Source organism: Chroicocephalus ridibundus, chromosome 5 (genome assembly GCF_963924245.1).
Source record: "Chroicocephalus ridibundus chromosome 5, bChrRid1.1, whole genome shotgun sequence".
NCBI classification, from domain to species: domain Eukaryota; kingdom Metazoa; phylum Chordata; class Aves; order Charadriiformes; family Laridae; genus Chroicocephalus; species Chroicocephalus ridibundus.
In genome coordinates this window covers 31,651,281-31,670,778 of record NC_086288.1, presented here as the reverse complement: position 1 = coordinate 31,670,778, position 19,498 = coordinate 31,651,281, and the positions used below count along the sequence as shown (strand labels likewise).

Genomic DNA, 19,498 nt, shown 5'->3' with positions numbered 1-19,498 from the left:
TGTGCTTCTAAACACCTGTGTGCATTTGAATGCAAGTGCAGGTTGTAGAGCCAGAGAGATCTCTCAGGTCTGATCTTAAAACATCTGATCGGGGAGAGTGGAAACCGAGCAGAGTTTTGCTGCTGGCTGGTTTTTGAGATTATCCTCAGCCATCTGACTATACACAGTGGAAAACATTCTAGTAAAACTGTATTTTGTTGGAATATATCAATTTATGGAACTTCAAGTGTTTGGAGAAAAAAAAATGTTTATGTTGTGTTTAAGGAGTGAGAGAGGAGGAAGACAACAGTTTGAAGCACCAGACCTGGTGGTTCAAACTGGATAGTTGTTACATAAAACCAATTGGTGTCCTACTCAGCACAATGCCCGAACATATGATTAACTTTTGTGGGCTTAAACCATACTCATGACAACAAAATCCTGAGGTTGGGATGTAGGGGGTTATTTCTTTAAAGGACAATTATAGTAAGCAGAAAGTCTCCAGTGCGGAGTCCGTCAGGCTGCCCTAAGGTCTGGTGTCAGGACATGATCAGCAGCTCTTGTGGGTGCTTTGCTCTCTAGCCTTATTCACCTGCCTCCTCTGGAGCAACGTGAAACGAAAACACACCTCTTTAACTCCCACTAAATATTTTGGGGGGTTTCAAATCCCATTCAGCCAGAAGTTTCAAACAGCTTTCTTCCTAACATCTGTGCAGGGCTCTCAAAGCTAGGAGAGGAGTGTTTTGAACTAAAATGGGACTCCACATGCAGGCTGTGGATGGCCCCTGGGATGATGGAGCAGGGAGTAGCCCAGCAGGGCATTATTTGGGCTCTTTCTCCTGACGTAGTCTCTCTGAGCTCCTTTGTGGGTGTGCAGAGGAGCTTTTCTAAACATCACCTGAACAGTATTTCCAGCTTCTGCAGGTTTTGCATGGTTAGAGTCACCAGCGTGGCAGTCCCAGCTGTGTTGAGTAGAAGATCAGACGGATGTAGAAAAATAGTTTTCTCTCTCCTGTTACTCAAACCTGCAAGACTGGCGTGTGTCAGTGGTGTACTTGCATAGGCAGAGACAAACAAAAGTGATAAAAGGCTTTTCATTCTCTGGCATTAGTCTGGCACCTTTCGTATGCAACAAAATCCTTAGAAAGCCAAACAAAATAATGTTTTTTTTCTGTACCATATATTATGATGCCTCCTGCTACTGTCTTTTTCTAACCCGATTCAAGCAACTGGGATGTTTCCTGAGTGCTTTTCTTGGAAAGAAATGTAGATGGAGTAAAATTTCCAGCTATCAAGTTAAAAATTTAGATGTAACAGCACAGCATTGAGGAAAGTATGCCAGGTAGGTAGGTTGGCTTTCTTAAAGTGTGTCAAAAAATAAAGATAAAAATCTTCTGTTAAATAAGCAGAATATTTCCTTATGTGGAAGAGTAAGGATAATTGTGGTTTTCCCACCATTTTATTCTCTTTAGTTAAATTGCCAGCAAGCAGTTTATGTCTCTTTGTATTTGATTTAGGTGGCAGAGTTGTCCGGTTTGAAAATGTGACTACAATAAATCAGTTTCGTTTTAATAGCCAAGCTATGGGAGGAGAGGATTAAAGTGTCACGTGTAGTATTTTAAGAAGCATTTTAACCAGGCTGTAATCACATTTCATTCTTCTATCGGTTTGCATAAAATACCCGATCTAGACAGACTGCACAACTCCCTCGCTGGGATCGCAATGGCAGGAGCGGGTTGTTTACCATTCCCGACTCTAAAGCTTTCCCACTGCGCGAGGGTTGATTGGTGTTTGTGGCTGTTCGCAGAATGGCTACTTAATCAAATAAAACAGAGCCCAGTCTCTGCTGAATATAGCAGAGGGAGGGATATAAATACCAGGGACTGTATCAAGATGGGTGGGAAAATACAATGCATCCATAATGGAAAAAAAAAAAACAGATAAACATCAATCAAACAGCAGAAGCTTTAGTTGTTTTATCACTCTGACCTCGGGACGGAGTTTCCTTGTAATACCATTCTAGCAAGAATTCTCAACCTGTGAGTAAACAAATCTAGGACACGGCACCTTCCCATTAGTGAGTCTTGTCCCTAACAGGGATACAAATTCCGAGGAAACATCAAAATTTCTCATCAGTCTTCCACTAAACGCTGGCTGCTGTTCCTGAGTGTTCCTTTGTATAAGAGATGGATGGCCAGGACATCTTTCTTGTGATTGATCCGAGGTACTGCAACATACCTTGGTCCAAAACAGTCTCAATTTGTGACCTCTGGGAGACACTGAAAAAAATAATCTGCATCCTGCAGCAAGGAGAAACGGTGTGGGCTAGCTTCCCACACTGCAGGTGGTCAGAAGGAGGTGACAAATCCAAATTTGAAAATCTCTAAATTTTGTTTCACGCATTGCAGGTGTTCTGAGCGTGGTTTTGTTTTACGCCACACTTCAAGTATGCACGGGGGAGGCTGCTGGGCTGGGTCTCTCAGTGGTCACTGGTACCCTCTCACCTCATTCGTGGGTCTTCACTGAGCATTGGTAGAGAGGACACCAGTCTGCTCCTCCCTTATAGAGGAGAGACACACAGCTACTGCTTGCTCAGGAGCAGAATTCAGGATGAAAATAATTCGGTGTTTATAAGCAGCAGTATCTTCAGAACCAAAATTTCGGCCTCAAGTGCTAAAATTTTGCTCATGTCTTGTCTTTACATACAATTCATTCTTATATGAATCTCTCTCGGAGTCGCAAATGTTGCAGTTCACAGCATAGTCTGGAGACAACACATAATAATGTAGGGGCAGATTGGGCAGGTGTAAACAGCAAAGGCGGGAACAGTTTCTCACAGAAGGAAAATCTGAGCATCAGTTAATGAATGTTTGCAAAACGCTTTCAGTCCTTCAGATGACGCTGTTATTAAATTGAATATCTTTGCTTATGATATGGTTGTGCTGAAAGCTAAATGAAGGATGGGGTTTTCTTTAAAGAGTATCTTATTCTTGATTAGCTTGATCGTTAAATCACTTTGGATTTAATGAAGTGAGTGGCAGATGGAACACGACAAAGAGAGCAGAACAACAAAAAATGAAACATGAGTTGAGATCAAGTAAGAGAGTCAAAGTAGACAAACCCAGAAGTAAACCAAAAGAGTTCATACCAAAATTCTGGCTAAAATAACAACATATAACATATGTTTGGGAATGACAACAGTTGTGGAAAATACTCAGGGTATTCTTTTGTTTTTCCATAGATGCCAATAACAGTCTTGATTTAGAGAATTGTACTTCTGAATATGTGCTCTCATGCTGTGGTGCTGAGAATCTCCCCGCATTATCAGACATAATAACGGTTTTGCAAAATTAAAATGTTTAGTGGAAAGGAGCGGAAACATCAGCCAAGCGTGTAACTCAAGACCACATAGAGTCTTTGCATCTGATCGAATTTACTACCCTTCTTGCTGTACCGCTCCACTCCCAAACTAAAGTCCTGCTTTTCAAAATTTTTAATCGCCCAATTCAGCCTCTCATCAACAGGCTTCTCCACCCATTTCTCCACCTTCCTAGAATATCCCATCAAAGGTTTGCCCTGTCTTTCTCTAACGCCCTTTCTCATATCTTCAGAGTTAATTGCTCCCTACATTCAACATGAGAAATCATTAGTTTAAATTTGGCATCCATTGAAAACAGCCAGTGGTAGACCATGGCTATGTTTGTGTTTGCGTCCACTAATTTGGAAGCTGATTTGACTGTTCCAGACCTCATGAACCGAGTAACGTGGAGGGAAAATCTCATGACAGCAAGAATTACTTTACGTAACACTATATAACATCCAGATCCATTGCCACCTGAACAAAGACAAATTACATCCAAATAACAGAGAAACTTGCAGAAGGTTTGTTTTAAACTTATTTCTAATAGTAGTCCTAGGTCTGATGGAGTTTCTTCAGCCCCCAGAGAGTTTTACATAGTACGCTTTTTGACAGATATTGTGTCAAATTGTATTGTATCCTTTCGTGATTTGTATTGCGCACATTCTATACAGCTTTCAGTATGTTTTAGTTATTACTATTCTATAAAATTTGTAAGCTATGAGGTGTTTCTAACACCCCGTGACAAGTTTTATGTACATTATGTGACTGCAGTTTTGATTTAATCTTTATCATATTATATTCAATCTGTAGATTTTTTTTTTTTTATTATGCTCTTGCCATATTTTATGCCCTTACAGGTCTGTGTTTTATCTCTTAGTTCATTCAGCTTGCATATCACTAGGCCTAGGTTCAGCTCTGAGTGTGTGCTCCGTGTACGTACAAAGTAAGTCCATTGAACTGACTATTATTTATTCAGTAGCTGCCAAATGTAGGTGCCTGTACTGGGCCTTAGATTCCCATTGAACTTGCATTATTGGGCTCTAAATAATTTGATATATGACAAAAAGAATAAACACAGCTAAAAAGAAGTCAAAAGAGACAAGGGGAATATTATTGTGGTTTTATCTTCTTGAGCTACAATAAAATGGCTTGTGTTAGAACTAGTGCAGTGAGCAGGACTAGGGAAATGATTGTAGCTCTGTACTTGGCACTGGTGAGGCTGCACCTCGTGTACTGTGTTCAGTTTTGGGCCCCTCACTACAGAAGGGAAATTGAGGTGCTGGAGTGTGTTGAGAGGAGGCCAACAAAGCTGGTGAGGGGTCTGGAGAACAGGTCTTATGAGGAGTGGCTGAGGGAGCTGGGGTTGTTTAGCCTGCAGAAAAGGAGGCTGAGGGGAGACCTTGTGGCTCTCTACAGCTACCTGAAAGGAGGATGTAGTGAAGTGGGGGGCGGTCTCTTCTCTGAAGTAACAGGCAATAGGACAAGAGGAAATGACCTCATGTTGCGCCAGTGGAGGTTCAGATTGGATACTAGGAATTTCTTCATCAAAAGTGTTGTCAAGCATTGGAACAGGCTGTCCAGGGAAGTGGTTGAGTCACCATCCCTGGAGGTATTTAAAAGACATGTAGATGTAGTGCTGAGGGATGTGGTTTAGTGGTAACTTGGCAGTGCTGGGTTAACGGTTGGACTTGGTGATCTTAAAGGTCTCTTCCAACCTAAACAATTCTATGATTCTATGAAATAAGCTCTTCACAGATGTGTCTTACATAAGACAAAGACGGATATACTTCCCTGGCATTGTATTTCATCTGCTTTCTTCTATGCATCTTGTGAATTAAACTTTTTCTAAAATGTAAGATGAATGACATAGCAACAAAGACACCACATTGGACTTGATGTAGATGACCATCAGTAGGAATTATACCCTCCATTTGTGTCTTTGTGTCTCCTGTTGTCCCTTTGTGAAGGGATTATATTTTCAGAAGAGCCCAGGTGTGTGCAGTTCCATCACGTGTGATGTTTTAATATAACTCAACAAAGAAAGGAGATCTACACAGAGAGCACTGCACAGCTCCATAACTCTTTGTGTGGGTTGTGCATACAGATGCAGCCACTCAGCTGCTTTTCCTGAAAACTTGGTCAGGCATATATTGCCAATTTGTGAGAAGCTGTGTAGCATTCTTTAATATCTCCCTAAACAAGTGAAGAAGAAAAACATGTTCGTTGTTTTCCATTTAAAAATCCATACTGAAGGAACAAGGAGCATGCCCCCATACAATAGACCTGGGCAAGTAAATTTTTGTCTTTTTTTGCTTTGGCAGACAGTTAAGGCCTTTTCTCCACCCTCACCCCTGTGCTGGCAGCTAACGTGTTCCCAGGTGCAGTGAAGTACTGTGGTTTTTCTCCAGTTCTTCCAAAGCCAGAGAAAAACTGCAGTCCTTCACCACATTTAGTATCTAAGTGTCCGATGTACTATCCCTCTCATGGCATAGTTCTGTAAAAGAGAAATTATTTCAAGTTACATTGATATAATTAGCAATTAACCATCAGTTCAGATATTCATTCTTCTTACAGTCAAGGTCCAATTTTTTATTTTTCAGTAAAATAAATAAGACGGCACTGAATTATGTTTCCTAACAAAGTAGTGGCATTTTTCAAGCCATCCCCACACAGATGTTAGGTGACACTTGCCACGCATTGGATGAGGTGCTAGAATGTCAAGTTGATGATTTTATGATGCTATTGCTTGTGGTTTTCATTTACCTTTCCTGTTTTTTGGTGCTAACAAAGGAAATTATTTCATTCATTCATTCGAGTAAGATATTTACTGGTGTACATGATTAGCTAGGCACTTAGCTGTCCACACTGCCTGCACAAATACCTGATTTGCAAGTGCATTCTGTAACTAGGAAAATCTCAACTGACGTTTGTAATTCTAAGTGAAATGCTGCTTCGTTTTAAGAAGGTAAATCAGCTGATTGCATTCTGTTATCACCATTATAATTGAGAAATCCCTGTACCATCATTTTTTCCATTCCATAAATATTGTAATCCACTCTTCTCGTTATTCATCTTAAAGATGTCTTGGCATTTTTATTAGTGTGGTAGGACTAGCACAAGCACTTGAATTTAACCCAGTTGTATTCCGTTTTTAAAAATAGTGACCAGTGACACAAGATATACCCATTCAACTCAAATTAAGAAAATCAGTAAGTCCGGGTGACTAATTGTATTGCATATTTACCAAAGAACTGTTCTTCTTGTTTATGATATGATGAGATGTCACAGCATGTTTTGTCCAAGTTTGAATCTGAGAGGCTCAGGCAAAACATAAGGAGACATGAGTTTCCATGATTTCCCAGACTTATGGGAAATCTAGAGTGAAACAGGAAATACAGTTGCTTAGTAATGATTTTTTTTAAGATGCCTACAAATATATATCAAGTAAACTAGAGTGAGTTGTCATTGGGGATTTATCCACTGGAATATTACAGTAATTGAAACTGTGTAAGGAAGGAGGCATTTTTATAAAACATTTATCTTTAAAAGCTCTAAAACTGTCAACATGTCATTATAGGATATTTCTACATTGAACTATTAACTGTTGATCAAAATGTTTTTTCATTTTGAAGCATTAATCCATCGCAGGGAAAATAATTCAAGTTGGAGTCAACTTTTTTTGAATAAAATATTCTCCAGTTTGGATTTTTTTTATTAGTTTTGGACCCAAAATTTGCGATATTTTTTCCTTAATTCAAAATCTTGAAACTCCTTGTGCAGAAAGATAACTAGTTTCTGTCCAGCCCAATTTATCACCTTCATCAAGCAAAAGCTCCATGTCTAACATTATGTCTCTGAGTTTATGCTGAGTGTATTGGCCAGGAATTTCTGTTGAATTCTGTTTCAGGAGAAAGAAGGGACTAGAAATTTTTCATGGAAAAATACCAGTCCTGAATGAATCCTCCAGCATGATAAGGAATCAAGTGATTGTTTTACAACAGTTTATTATTATTTTTTTGGTTGGTGCTTGGCTGCTGTTCCCCAGTTGTGTCAACTGTAAACTCATTTCTGGCATCTGAGCTATTGTGTGGGCAGGACGGGATGAATTAGAAACAAATATAATGGGAGTCTGTGACTTGCACTTCATTCATTATTTACAGAGGTGTGCAAAATGAATGTTATAGCCTTGGATGAGTGGAAATGCCTGCACAGGTTGCAGCCAGAGACGAACTGATTTGTGTACACTTTAAGGCAAAGCCTTGTAAGTATTTCACTCTGTAAGGATGCGAAAGCCCAGCTATCGCTTGAAATTAGAGTTGCATAAACAGACAGAATCCTTAGCTGGATGTGAAGAGTGCTCAGGTGCATAAGTTACACTGGTTTGGGTGCTGCCTGAACTTGAAACTCCTGGACACCGTTTACATCTTTGTTTACCTTTGTACATAAAGAATCGAGGTGCCTGCTCATTTTCCTGGACTTGCTCTGCCTGGCAGAGGCTTAGTTGCGCATTTTAAATGACTGTAACCATATTCTTTATATTAACTGTTTTATATGAGGGATGTGACTTCCTAGTTGGTGGCTGCGAAATGCTGAGCGTTTTGGATTGCAGGGGATGTGCTGGCTGTATTTTCTACCATGGCACCCCGCTCCCCCCCCAGCAGCTTGCTGCAGGGTGGGCAGCAGCAGAGAGAGAGCTTTTAGAACAACTATGGGGGCAATACATGACAACTTGTTAGGTTGTGTCATTTTCTCAGTTGTCCGCATGGTGATACAAGCCAGGCAGTCTGAACTGAGGAAAAAACACCACTGCACTGGTCTTCCTCCTCTCACAGCTCCCGATATTTTCCATGGGTTCCAAACTGCAAAAGAAAGAAAAAACCTTCTTAGCTCAGATCTGGAATGTTTTCCTTTCCTGTGGGTTCAAACTACCTTCTCACAAGAATTAAAATGCAGGGTCTCCAAAGACCTGACAAGCCAGCGACAAGAGGCGGTGTGGTGGCATTAGGAACCCACATGTTAGAGTAATAATGGCTCTTAACAACGCACTGACCTGGGGATACAGGAACATTTCTTTGTGCAGCATCCGCTATCTGGGCCACGTGGTCAGAAGAGACTGACCCGCCTGCAGGAGACCAGACTGGGCTTTAAACGCTTGCTTTAGCTGGAAATACCACAGGGTAGAAGTTTCTCTGTGGAGGTTTTCCGGAGTGCTTTACTGGAAAGCCTCTGTGGCGCCGGTCTTCAGCAGCCTGAACTTATAGCCTGAAAGAAATCCTTAGTTAGAGACACCCCGTGGTAGCCCTTATTGAACTCTCAGGAAAGGGGGATGCCAGGTATCGCTGAAAAGTAGAAACCTTGAGGGGCTGGGACAAATCTCAGTCTGCTTCTCTCCACAGCCACGTGAACCACTGCGCTAAAGGGGAAGATTCACTGCGAGAGAATAAGATTGAGGGTTTCATGCAGTTTTTCCAGAGGAAGAAAAAGCTTCCGAGACCACCAAGGTCTATAGGAAAGCAAACTGGTGTGGAAGCACTGAGCTTTACAGTCCGAAGCTGTTCCTTCCTGCCCCAGCCCAAGCTTGTCAGGTGCAGTGCAGGTTGCCAGAATTTAGTGCTTCTTCTCTCTGGCAGTACCAAAATGAGGGGAAACACTCTGAATCACGGGGCAATGTAATTTCAGAGGGCTGGTCAGCTTTTGTTTTGGAGCTTCAAGATACTGTGTCTATATTTGCAGTGCCAAGATGGCTTCATCCAAACCTGGGCAGGAGTTGCTCATCAAAAAGAGAAGATAAAATGATTCAAAAGAAGATAGTTAACTTCTTTTGTGTGAGTAGTGGGACATCCTGAATCCTATTACCACAATGAAAGCGGTAAAAGGTAAAAGTTCTTGTACAAGGAATATAAAAGCTGAAATTTAAGTCAGTTTCTTTACAATAAGTTTCTAAAATGAAACTGTATTGTTTCAAATGAGCTTTTACTGGAGGATTTTTCAGTAACATTGGTAGTTTTGCAAAGAATTTTCTTGTGGTGGAAGTTCTTTTTCAGATGATGAATGCTTTTGATGAGTAGGTTTTTTACTTTTGATGATTTTTCTATCCTTGCAGTTGGTATTCAATAAGTATTTCTTTGAATAAGGAATGCTGCCCGAGAATTGCTGTTAGATTGACTCTGCCTCTATTCTAAAGAATGGGGACAGGAACCCTTCAGTTAGTACCGTGCTGGATTGATTTAATTTAAAGAGGGATGCTGCTTCTCTAAATTCACCTGGGTTTATCTTCTTCATGATACTTCAATCCACAGAATTTTACTTTTTCACCCAAATTAACAGGATTGGTCTATGTATGTTTTTTCATTTAAATGTTCTTATATTGGGAATTAGTTGCCATAGAAATACAAATTTATCAGAAGGGGGGGAGTCACTTTAATGCCATTTGGTTTAAATTTGCCTTATTATTGAGACTGCCACTTGGCTACCACAGATCTAAGTTTTTGAGGAACCTGAAGTGCTTTCATATCATTTCTATATTTGACCTTCACCGGTGATACCCAGAAAATAGTCTCCATTAGTATCTGCAGCACTAAGTTGTCATAAAATAAATGAGAAGCTGACAGAAGAAAAATTGGTTCCTTACCTCAAAGGTCTGCTTTGCTGAAATTTCTTTTTTTTTCCTGTTGTTTTTTTCTCCTTTTCCTCTTCCACTTGAAATTAATGTTTAGCTTTAATGAACTTGTGGTTCAGCTGCACGTCAGCGACCAGCGTGATCTGCTGCCTTTTTAGCGCTTTGCTGTGACTACCTGGAGAAGCAGCTGGCTCCGTTCTCCCACTGCCCTCAGAAATTGCTCCTTTGTGTTGGCCTCTGCTCTGTTTTGCTCTGCTTGATATTTGCTTTCTTGTAACTTACAAGGTGTGTTTAATTACAATGGCAAAACGTGAATGCACTGAGCGCTGGAAAAATTTTGACACAGAAATGCCCTCTCATTACAGCGCTCTCATACCTGAGTAATTCTTGTAATTCCAGATGAATTATTCAAGGCCTGCCCAGCATAACAAGTGAACGGATGATCATGAGGCTTTTCTCAAGAAGTTGGTGGCAGGTTGCATATGAGGAATTAAGGCTTTTTCTGATGAAGTTTTATCTGGAGCAAATAGACATGCCATTGAAGCTGATATGAGAATGTAAAGAAAGATAAACTTCACGCTGAAGAGGAGATGAGGCTGGGATTTCTAACCTCTTCTTTCTTCCCCTGAGCTCCCCAGTGTTTCATTTCCTGCTGCTGTTCGCTCCTGAGCACTACCTCAATAATGCTTTTAGAAGTGATTCTGCACTTTTCTGTTTGAATAAGTACGAAGAATGAGTTTCAGTGTTTGTCAAATAGTGCCCCGTGAATTTAAATAGCTTTCTATAGACCCTGCAAAATGACATCCTAAAGGGTGGTGGCTGTTCTTCTTGTTATTGTTATTATTGTCATTATTATTATTAAATTAGCAGTTTGCCTTGATGACTGAGTAGATTTTTATGTATATAAGCAGAGAGCTGTTGGACAGGTTCATATTCTGCCTCCCCAGTTGTGTTACTGCATTTCATTCTTAAGTGATGGAGATCAGCCACACGTGCTGGCCTGCAAGGGAGTGTCAGGCAATAAGCTCCAAAATTGTACTTCGGAACCACAGAAAGTTTACTTTAGAGAGAACTCTAAATTAGTGGGTTTAGTTTTATTCAACAAAGCTGAAACGTGAGATTTTGTTTCACTGGGATCCAAAAAGAAGTTAGCCAGAATTGTGCCCTTTGTGAATAAAATCAAGACTTGAAACCTTTGTCCCTAGAGGGAAACAAATTAGCAAACAGGAATTTTTCTGAAGGCAGAAGATCTGACTTCTGCATCAGTCTGATAAACAGCAACTTCATTGCCCTCTTGCAAGAGGGTTATTGGAGATCCAGTCCCTTCTGCTGAAAAAAAAGCCTCTGTTGTGAATGCCATCAAGCTGTTTGACAACAAGAAAAGCTAGCTTTAAACTTCCACCACAAATTTGATCTTTGCCTTTTTTTCCATTTTGGAGCACAATATCCACATTATGTATATTAGCTCTCACTCCTATATTTGCAGATTTTCATTCATTTTTATTCCTTCTGCTCATGTAATAGCAGCCTTGGTGAGGCTGTTTTGTAGAATGGAGTATAGCCCTCTGCAGCTGCTGCGTGCTTGCTAAATATGCAAAGATTATGTCAAAAAATTTTATTTCTATATTTATATATGCTAAAGTCTTGGGTCCGCTGTGATAAGCATGGGGCTAGCAGCATCGAATGGTGTTTTTTCCCCTGTGTAATCAGTGCAGTGGAATGGTCCATATTGGAGAACGTGACCCTCTAAGCACTGTATGGAGCAAGTGGCTGATCAGTGTCCTTGATTGTTTCTAGGTGAGAGCTGGAGCTGCCGCTGCTGCGCTGCGGAAGAGTCTGTTTCTGCTCATGGTTTTTTGGCTAAAATACAACTGACAACCTTGTAGGCAGGGAAGGGTGCACAGCAGTCGAAAGGGCAGGGTGGTGCCTGACTCGTAGTGGAAATGAGTAGAAAAAGCCATCACCACTGTCACCGGGGTGTAGGAACACGACACTCGGAAAAATGTGCTTCATCAGCAGTATTTTAATAATTTTCAGATTTTCTTCCAGAAAATTAGTATCGTTTTAATCAGTTGAAACTTAAGATTTCCCTGGCCTTAAAAATTGTGCTGCTTTTATAACTGGTAACACATTTTATGCATGATGAAATATTTAAAAGAGGTCTGCAGGAAAAATAGCTACCAGTTGTGTTTAACCTGTACCCTATTGTGTATATTTTTTCTTTCATGAGGATTCTTTGTATTTCTTTTAAAGAGGAATTTAAAATACAGGGAAGCTATTGTCCAAGAACTCAAGTATGAAAAATCGCAGTAGCTGGTTGTTGTTTGCTTCTGAAATTTATAATTTTCTAGACCCAGAAATGTGTTTTTAGAATGCTGGAGTTGTACATAAATACATTATTCAGCCTACTCTGCATGAACGAGTTAGCTGTAAGAAGAAATACTATCCACATCCTTGTTGGTGTAAAATATGTGCATATGAAACAATGTAATGGCTTTAAATGCTTTCCTCGTATAACTCAACTGGGTTTCGGTGGAGTCATCAGAGATAAATTTTAACTGATATCTACAGGCAAGGCTTGGGCAAATAAAAATCTCGTAAATGTGCAGTGATAGAAAATAGAAATATAATAGCCTTATAGAAATAGTTTTACCATCTATGTGCTAATGGCCCCTATTCTGTGTAACAACTCTTTTTACCGTAACTCCTTTGGAATTGCTCACAAAACAGTGAAGTGAACTCAAGCATTTCTGTCTGGTACCATACCTCCCAGTTTCACTTAATGACCAGTGTAGCGCATGAGTTCAAAATACCCTGATGAACAACTAACAGATTCAATTTTGCCCGTAATTTTTTTTTTTTTTTTCCCCCATGGCAATAGTCATCAGATACTCCAAAATTCTTTTTAGCCTCTGCCATCCTGACAGGCGGGATGTCATGGGGAAGGAGACTGAAGTGTCAGTTCAGTCTTGCCCCGGCAGACTGGAAAGCTGGGGTTGCTGCTGAATGATAATGCGCTGCCCTCCTACGAACGCCTCCCTGGCCATCCTGGGCTGCGCGGTCGTGTGTGAACAGCATTCAGATTTGCCACCCTCCTGAAACATTATTATCTCACCACAAAATGCCGATATAATGATGTGGAAATGTAGAATCAGGGATGCTGATCTTCTGCGAGTAGAGTTACATGTGTTACAATGAACTGTTTCTTTTTCCAAGGAAATTTTGCTTTCGTTTACCCCCCGTAATTGACTAACTGTCAGCTCCTCAACTTTTTGTCACAATGCAGAGCTGGAATTTTTGCTGTTCATTTTGAGGCACAAAGTGGAAGTCTTCAGCATAGCTATTGGAAAGCTACAAGATATGTGCTTCTCTTAGTAGGAGGAAGAGAGAGAAGGAGATAGGTTTTGTTTGATGTTTTGTTCTGAAATTCCCTTCTCCTTTCACAGAGAGTATCATCCTCCCTTTTCATAATATAGCTACCTCTTATTTGTAGGTGCAAATCTGTAAAATATCAGCAGTGCTCCAGATAATGCTGTACTCTAGCAAAATTCTGTTCTTAGATCTTTAGGCTAAAACCAGTCTTGAGCTGTGCGAAAGATCCATAAGCAGACGGTTTAGACTATGAATCTCAGAAGAAGGGTATGCTAGAAAGGGAATAACTGATTCTCCCTTAGCAAGACAGGTGGTTTTCTCATATATAAAAATTAAGAATTGGAGACAATTCAAACCTAGTGTCACTGCTAATGGGAGGACTGAACCGATGGCCTTACAAGAAAAGATTAAAGCAAGCTATATCCAGCTCAGCTAAGCAACAGAAAGGTTCATCAATAATTGAAAGGTGTCAGCCCCAAAGTGAGAGTATTTAGAACTGCAAAAGGAAAAATAACTAGGAATGACATAAGAAAGTTATTTAAACAAAAAAAAAAAAAAGTAGTAAAAATAAATATGTTGAATAGCAGTGAAAACTGTCAGGCTGGGGAGTAGTTCCATAAAGAGAGTGATTGCAAACATGACAATTGCAACTTAGGTTCACTCCAGGGATTTGAATTCCCTAGATTTGGAAATGGATAGGACAAAAATGCTAAAAAGGGTGTATTTTATTGCATGGAACAATCATGTGTTGAACGTAGATGGCTGGGATGATCCCTTCTGGCTCTCCAATCTCTTTCCTGCCCTGTGCGCTTTAACTGAGGCTCACTGTGATCTTATCTATGAAAAGTAATATCTTGGTGGGAACCTGAACTGTGATATTATCAGGTCTGCTCTAAGGATCTTATATATACCACTTCATCACAGATATTATTGACAGTAAGTGCTTTTACCACTTTTATATATTCTCACTGTGAGTTGTTCTACAGCAAGGCAGCCAAATCAAGAGAATTTTTCCTGACCAGCTGAGCAGCTGTGATGAGTCTCTTTACAAGCACTTAGGTGAATTCAATGCACTAGGATGTTAAAAGGGTGGGTTAGGACAAAAGCGGGTGTCAAAACACAACCCTCTTACTCTTGCCATCACCTCAAAGGTTATCTCCCCGCATGTAAAATTACTCATCTTTTCGAACCCCACTTTTCCTTAATTCCTTTGTTTGGAAAGTCCATCTGATCATTTTCAAGATTCATTTCCCCCCTTCTGATCTTCTGCTTTTGTCTCCTATTTCCCTCCCTTGCTGCCTGCACATCATGATTCTTTTTCAGGCTGAGTCATTAACCTTTTAAATGCTCTTAGGAAGGGCTTTTTTCTCAGTCATTCTATCTATTTCTTAGCCAAGTGGTGCCTGTAGGAAGATCAGAATAAGTGTCCTGGTACAAACCCAAGCTCGGAAGAGCTGTGTGAACTGCAGTGCCTGTAAGACAAGCATACAAGTTGTATTGTTTGTTAGCAGTGAGTTCACTTCTAGCCCTTATTCCTTGGCCATTGAGATAGACCTAAACCTCCACTGGAAGGTAAAAAACCAAAAAACATTATTGACCATTTTCAGAACCTGAAGTTTAAAACTGATCCAGTCCTGCACTTGTGTGTGTGTGAATTTTGAAAATAGATTTATTTTTTTTTTTCTCCTGCCAGTCATTCTGAGGCCACAGACAATATGGCTCCCTTTCCACTCCAAAATCTGCACAAAACCTCCCTGTGCTGCACCTACAAATGGAAATAGGAAGTATTCCCTTTCCAGGCCTGCAGTGTCTAATTCAGATTGATTATGCATGAAAAGGAATGTGTCCCAAATGCAAATGTTCCTTGTGCGCTACATCTTGTGAGCAAGCAGCCGGTGTGGCTTGCTTCAGTAGCTTTTATATGTAAACAGTCTTTAAAAACATAATCTACATTGTCAAACCTAATCTAAATGATGTACTGACATTGCTTATTTTGATATGCTGACTTGGTTTTGAATTCTCTCTGGATTGCCTGGCCCCAGATGGCCTTTTTGTGTTTTGTTTACTTTTCACTTAGCTGTCACATATTTATTCCCATTAGATGTACGAAGTCAATGGGTTCAGCCTAGTTTTACAGCTTAGTTGGCTAATATGGCATAGGAAAAGCACTGAGTGAAGCCAAGCACGGGGTCAGGAAAAAAGCAATGTGATTCTTCAAGTCTGACATAGAGACCAACAAAACAGAAAACTGGTAAAAGATCTGGTAGAGCAGCTAGAGATTTATTTTTTACGTTTTTTTTTCAGAAAAATATTATTTGACTGGAAAGTGGAAATTCACTGAAATAAGGAAGGATTTGCTTGACTGAATTTCTGTTTTTAAAAGCTTGCTTCTGAATAAACGCTGAAATTTTGTATACTTCCCATGTATTTAAATGAAAAGAAAAAACTGCATTTGTTTCAAATGTTACTTCAAAATGTTACTTTAAAAGCTTTTCAAGATAATGAGTTGGTTTGGATTTATCTTAGTCAAACAGTTAAAATGGCTTACACGATCTTGCTGCACAAAAGTCTTTGAAGGTACATGAAAATGCTTCATGCTGAGAAAAGTAATCCCAAAAAATCTAGTTGGCGTGATCTTGCCCACAATCATGCACGGAAGACCAATGGGTGTTCGTGATGTCTACAGCAACCTGAAGCATGACTAAAACGTGGACCATCTTGAACATTGGTCTTCCATCTGGATAGCCATGCCTACCCTCCCGCGCTTCTCCCAGTGTGACTACGTTCCCTCTAAAGGGTTGTTTTTACGGCTCAAAGAAAAAAATTAGTGGGGGATTTGGGGTGGAATTTAGCATTGATGGAGGGAGCCCGATGTTTCCTTTGTCCCGTGAAGAGGAACAGGTTTCCTGCCTGCACGGCACTGTTTCACTGATGGCATGTTGTTCTCAGACCACGTTTCTTCCGTTTCTGCTGAGGTGCTCAGCCAAAGCAGTGTGGCATCAGTCACAGCGTGCTTTTTTTGCTGAGAGCTGTTGGGCACCCAAACTTTGCTTTCTTTAAAGAACAGGCTGTGCTGAAACTGCCATGTGTTCAGGTGCACTGACCTCCCTTTAGACTTGACAGTCCTTAGTCTGAGCACTTGCCATGTTTACCGCAGGTGAAATACGGGAACTACGCCTTTGTATGGGACGCAGCGGTACTGGAGTACGTGGCCATCAACGACGCAGACTGCTCGTTTTACACGATCGGGAACACTGTTGCGGACAGAGGATATGGGATCGCACTGCAGCACGGCAGCCCCTACCGAGACGTCTTCTCACAAAGGTAAGGGTTTGGAGAAGGAGAAGCAGGTCCTAAGGGAAGGTGTCTCTCAGCTCTGGACCCCTCTTTTCATTTAATTTTCTGTGAAGGGAAAACGTCTTGTGCTTGCAATCCACTTCATTTCTTACATAGGCGTTCATTTCCTCGGAGACATGGGATTATTCACTTTTCTAGAAACTGCATTAAATATACTTCGTGTTGCTCTTATTTGAATTGTTCTTGTTTCTTCTGGAAAACATTAATGAGCTAGGCTGAACATCATTAGCAGGAAAATGAGGAAAGGATTGATTCATTTTTATAGAGGGACAGCGTAACTCAACCCTTCCTGTTACAGGAGCCTTTTCTTAAAGAGAAAAAGGTCAACTTGGACACTAATGGGAAAAACGAAGGGGACAAACAAGAACATTTGATGTTTCAGCAAAGAGACCCCTATCAGTACCCAAAAGCTTAGATGCTTATCCCAATACTAATCAATCTCTTGGGCTACAAAAGTGAGATCTTTAGAGATGCCTCTGGCACTGTTTTTCTACTAAGATCAAAAATACTAAATTAATTGTATGTATTGTGCCTTTGCAGTATTTGTGCCTCACTCTAGTATTCATTCCTAAATCAGGATGTGTGTGAAATGTGAAAAATAACCAAACATTAAAAAGTATTGTATCTGCTGTCCAGCTTTTAGAAGATGTGGGCTAATCTCATGATCCTTTTCCATTCTGAACCTATTCTCTCAACCCAGATTCTAATGGTTTGTGTTAGATGCATGTAACAAAATTTTACAGTTGCTGTGATGGGATTTCTTTTGTGTGGTTGCTATAATGAACGTGAACAATTACGTCATACAAATAAGCTTCGTTCAGGCTAGCGCCTTTGTCTTCAGTCCATAGAATGAGGTAGGGGTAAAAAGTACCAATAAGTAACAATATGCAGATTCAGAGGAATCACTATCTGCTCACATATACTGCATGCACAGAGAAGGCTTGAATTCTTTGAAATCTCTCCTATGTTGGGAGCAATTTGGCTGAATTTTGTGCTAATACAGCAGTCGCATAACACAGAAGTTCGCAGGATGAATGAAAAATTTAATTTCAAGGAAGTATATATTTGGTTTATGCATTACAATTAGCATTATAGACAACTATTCACTGAATGCTTTAATACTTTAATATTCCAGCCATGACCAGGCTGGCTCTGCTAAAAATCTCTGCCTCTGTAGTGTTCGGGGTCTCCGTGCAAAACAAAGGAGCAAAACTTCTTGCTGTCATCTTTCTAAGAAACACTTCCAGCTGTTAGAGATCTCAGGTGCCAGTCAAGGTGCTAGGTCATCCCCTTCAGAGCATTACCCAGGCAGGCTTAAGTACAAAAACTTGAAGACATAGGGGAGTTTCGTAGTCTGTGTCTTTATTACTTAATGCAGTGAACCTGCCAAGTGGCACGGCATGGCTCATGCCCGCACAGCCGAGCATCCTTCATCCCTGCCGCCACCGCCCTCCAAGTCAAGGTGGATGTATCCAAACCGCCCCTTAGGGACTGTTTCTGACATCATTTATATACTTGTAGTTCTCAGTACACGGGGGAAATGGTCACGGCTGGTTCTGGTAAGTGATTATCTTCTTCGTCACAGTATTCAGTACCTGGCGAGGCTAGGTTACATCTTTTGATACACTGCCTTTAGCAACTTCTGGATCATTGGTCTGTGCAGGCCTGACATTTCCAAGTACAATCTTATTTCGGAACAAAATTTCAGCATTTCAGTGTATTATCATATCTTGAAGGTGCAGGAAAGCAGAAAGAAGCATAAAAATTTGCACATATATAGCTCTTCTTATCTGAAGATCTTCGAAGCAATATTTAAATATTTGCATCTCTCAGTGGAAAGTAAATGCCGTTTACATTTAATGCTTAGGGAATCTATAGCATAAGGAGACTTAAATGAATTCCCAAGGTCAGATGTTTTTCCCTGGTGGAGTCAGGGATCATAGGCGCTCAGATTTCCTCATTTTCCATTTCCTGCTATAGTTAACAGAGTTCAGGTGCATGAAGAAAGGGATTATTTGTGAGACACTGGGCCACAGGAGGGTCTGGATGGATACGCAAAACCTAGCCCTGATGGGAAAGTAACTCGTTACAGTATCAAGAGTAATGGTTGAACAGAGAAATTGGAATTGCTGGGAGTGGTGCTCCCTACTGGAGAATTTAGAGGGCCTGAGATATATAATCTGAAAATGTGTGTGCTGCCCCTTAGATTTTTATTTCTGCATTATGAAAGCATATTATATTGCACTTCTGATTATGTCTGTAAATATAAATTTACAGTTTGAAGCTATGAAATACCATATAAGAAACAAACACATGAAAGAGAAAGCATGCTTACAAGGTAGCTTACAAGGTTTTATTCTAAAGCCCTTCAGTGCTGTTCCTTATGATTACTTCCATGTGGTTTTCACAAATCATCCTTACTTTTCTTCCTAATGAAAAGGCTGAGCAACCTTCAGCTGCTGTTGCCTGCATGTTAAATAGAGAGGGAAATAGATTTCACTGGATAGGATTAGCAAATGTTCACATGAATATTTCACATTCTTTAATGCAGTGGGGAACTGGTTTGAAATATATTGGCATTTCTTGATCTTTCCCCAAATAAATATATTTATGTGAAAATACAGGGCTTCTCTTTTATGAAATTTCATATAAACCCATAAACTGCTCCGTGTTAAATCCCTAGGGTGCAGCTGTAAAAGGTCTGGCAAACTTACAGGAGATTTCGGTCTCGGTGCAGGAAGCACAGGCATGAGTTTAAGGCTTTTCATTACCTTTTCTGAACATTCAGGCAATTTCCAGAGAAACAGGAA

General features: G+C 40.3%; 1 protein-coding gene across 1 annotated transcript in view; it reads left to right on the top strand.

The window, feature by feature from the left end:
• The window catches only part of GRID2 (glutamate ionotropic receptor delta type subunit 2), a 765,251-nt gene that overhangs the window by 673,127 nt on the left and 72,626 nt on the right, over nt 1-19,498 (top strand). The window contains exon 14 of the mRNA XM_063336608.1: nt 16,489-16,655. Coding sequence (XP_063192678.1) covers nt 16,489-16,655 — 167 coding nt within the window. The remainder of the gene's footprint in view (nt 1-16,488; nt 16,656-19,498) is intronic.